Source organism: Arachis ipaensis, chromosome B01, assembly GCF_000816755.2.
Source record: "Arachis ipaensis cultivar K30076 chromosome B01, Araip1.1, whole genome shotgun sequence".
NCBI classification, from domain to species: Eukaryota; Viridiplantae; Streptophyta; class Magnoliopsida; order Fabales; family Fabaceae; genus Arachis; species Arachis ipaensis.
In genome coordinates, this window is record NC_029785.2 from 15989622 (window position 1) to 15992410 (window position 2789).

At 28.4% G+C, this 2789-nt stretch overlaps 1 protein-coding gene across 2 annotated transcripts in view; it reads right to left on the bottom strand.

Moving 5' to 3' along the window:
• LOC107626305 (salicylic acid-binding protein 2) overlaps positions 1-2753 on the bottom strand; it is a 7745-nt gene extending 4992 nt beyond the window's left edge. Inside the window, exon 1 of one of the 2 annotated variants that reach the window (XM_016329169.2) lies at positions 2143-2753. In XM_016329169.2, coding sequence (XP_016184655.1) covers positions 2143-2526 — 384 coding nt within the window. In that variant the 5' untranslated portion in view covers positions 2527-2753. The remainder of the gene's footprint in view (positions 1-2142) is intronic. The other variant, XM_016329160.2, reaches the window with a different exon arrangement.

The following is a 2789-nucleotide window of genomic DNA, read 5'->3' on the forward strand; positions in this document are numbered from 1 at the left end:
TGTTTAACTTTAAAAAAAATAAAAATATAATTAAAAAAAGTTGCGTTTAGTAGTATGCCTTGATACATGATAGTTCTATAGTTTCAGCTATCATGAATGATTTTGGTTCTTAAGAATTAGTTTTATTTTTCTGTTTCATTTTTTTTTATTCATAAAAAAATAAAGAAAAAAAGACAAATAGATCCTGATATTTTGTTTCGCGAACATTTTTGTCCTTAACCATTAGAAAATACTTTTAAGTCCCTGACCTTCACAAAACTCAGACGGATCAGTCCCTCGGTCAACGGAAAATGCTTGTCACGTGTACGCGACATACGCGTACGCGTCGCCAGTGGCGGAGCTTAGTTCAGACAAGGGGACCATGGCCCCCAAACTTTTTATAAAAAATTTAGTAGTACTTTTTCAAAAGATAAAAAATAGTTCAATTGACTTAAATACTTTACTATGACTTAAAGTATCTAATAAGTTCAATAAACAACACTCTCTCTATCTTTAAATTCAAATATAAAAAATTAGATATTTTTTATTTATTTAATTTAATATTATTTTATATTTTATTATTTTAATTTAATTTTTTATATGATAAAAAATAATAAAATATTCAATAAGTATTAATATTATTGTATTTGTATAAATTGATAAAAAAATTTAATAAATATTATAAATTTTAATATTTATCCTTCTAACTTCTTCTTTACATATTTTACAGGATATATATTCAAATTTTTATATAAAATAATAATAAAAAATCAAAGAATTGATACAACTTTTAAGAGGAATGCTAATATTTAAGAAGGAGAACATATAACTTTTATAATATCAACACTTGTAGATAGTTCTTCTACTTTAATGAATCACGAAGAAAGTGATATAACCTTCAAAAGTTCAAAAAGTTACATCTGAACCCAAACCAAAGAGATGAGATTAGACGAGCTTATCTTAAATGGGGTCCATATAAAAAATATTTTAACAATTATTTTCTATCTGCCCCCCCAAAATTTTGTTTCAAGTTCCGCCATTGCGCGTCGCCATGAATTTAACAATACCTCATTTTTTTCATGAATTCTCCAATTTGTATGTTTTTTTTTCATTTCTTTCAAGTCATTCTTACTTTCAAAACTTTAAATCACTCAAACAAACATATTAAGGCATCGAATGATAGAAAAGTAAATTAAATTTAGCAATTTAGGGTGTGTTTAGCTTAGCGTTTGAACTTTGAAGCATCAAACGTAGGTTTAGTTTTCTTTGTTTATATATATTTTTTACTTATTATTTTTTTGTATAGAATAATAATAGTAAAATTATAGCATACTAAAAAAGAATATTAAGAGTATTAAAAATATCTATATAAAAATATCATAAAAAACTTTTGGATTTATTTCCATTATTTTGAATTTATTTCTATTATTGTCAATATAAATATTTTTAGTACTCTCTTTTATAATTGTAATTTTCGTGTACTATATTTTAGTGTAATTTTTTTATAATATAAATTATGATCTCATTAAAAAAGATAAATTAAATAAAAAATTAATCATAGATAATAATATAATCATAAACGTTGAATTCTAAAATAATATTAAGAATAAGATTATTGAGAGTACTGCAATAAGAGTACTATGTAAAAGAATACTAAATTAACATTTTGACATATGCAAGGCTATGATGATGCAAAAAATAAAAAATAAAATGAAAAAAAAAACCTACAAAAAATGTTACTAACAGTTTCATCATTGTAACTTTCTTTAATGATGTAGAGGCTGTATCATTCTTATTTTTTTACTATTCGATATCTTGATATGTTTGTTTGAATGATTTAAAGTTTTGAAGGCAAGAATGACTTGAAAGTAATGAAAAAAAAAACATGCAAAGTGGAGAATTCATAAAGAAATGAGGTATTGTTAAATTCATGGCGACACGTACGCATGACCTACGCGTACACGTGAGAGGGAAGTTTTCCACACGACGCGTACGCGTGACAAGCATTTTTCATTGACCGAGCAATTGATCCGTCCGAGTTTTGTGAAGGTCAGAGACTTAAAATTATTTTTTAATGGTGATGAAAATATCTGCGAGATAAAAGGTTAGGGACCTATTTGTCCTTTTCTAAAAAATAAAGGTTAAAAGAAGTTTTACTTGTACCTTTTCCAAGACATAGGATGGTTTGTGTTGAGTGTCCGGCACAAAAGCTGTCAAGAAAACACCAACTGCGACCTTCGTGGGGAATTTTTCCATGGCAAGGGCAATATTGAGCCCTCCAAGACTATGTCCCACAAGAACCACCTTTTCATTTGGGGGAAGTGACTCCAAAACTTCCAACAAAGGCTCAGAGTACTGAGAAAAAGTATCAACATCTTCGATCTTCTTCAAGTTGGTTCCAGAGGCAGCAAGGTCAAGAACTGTGACCTTGTGGCCTGAAGATTCTAGAAGTGGCTTGATCTTGTACCAACACCAAGCACCATGGCAAGCCCCATGTACCAAAATAAAGTGCTTTATATAATCTGTGTAATTTGTGGTACCACCCATGTTTTGTGTTTGATGATTTGTTGATAATGTTATTCCAAATTGGTTGCAAACAAAATATATATAGAGAAGAGAGGCTAGCTGGTTTTCTTGACTTGGAGTTTAGGTGGTTGAGTTGGTTTTGGATAATAATTCACTTTCACATACATCCAAATTAGACAAGCGCAATTGGGAACAAGTTTGATTTAATGGGGTACATCATTTTGGTAGAGTAATTAATAAGTCTTGAATTGGACACAAATTAATTTTAATATTGTATATGAGAA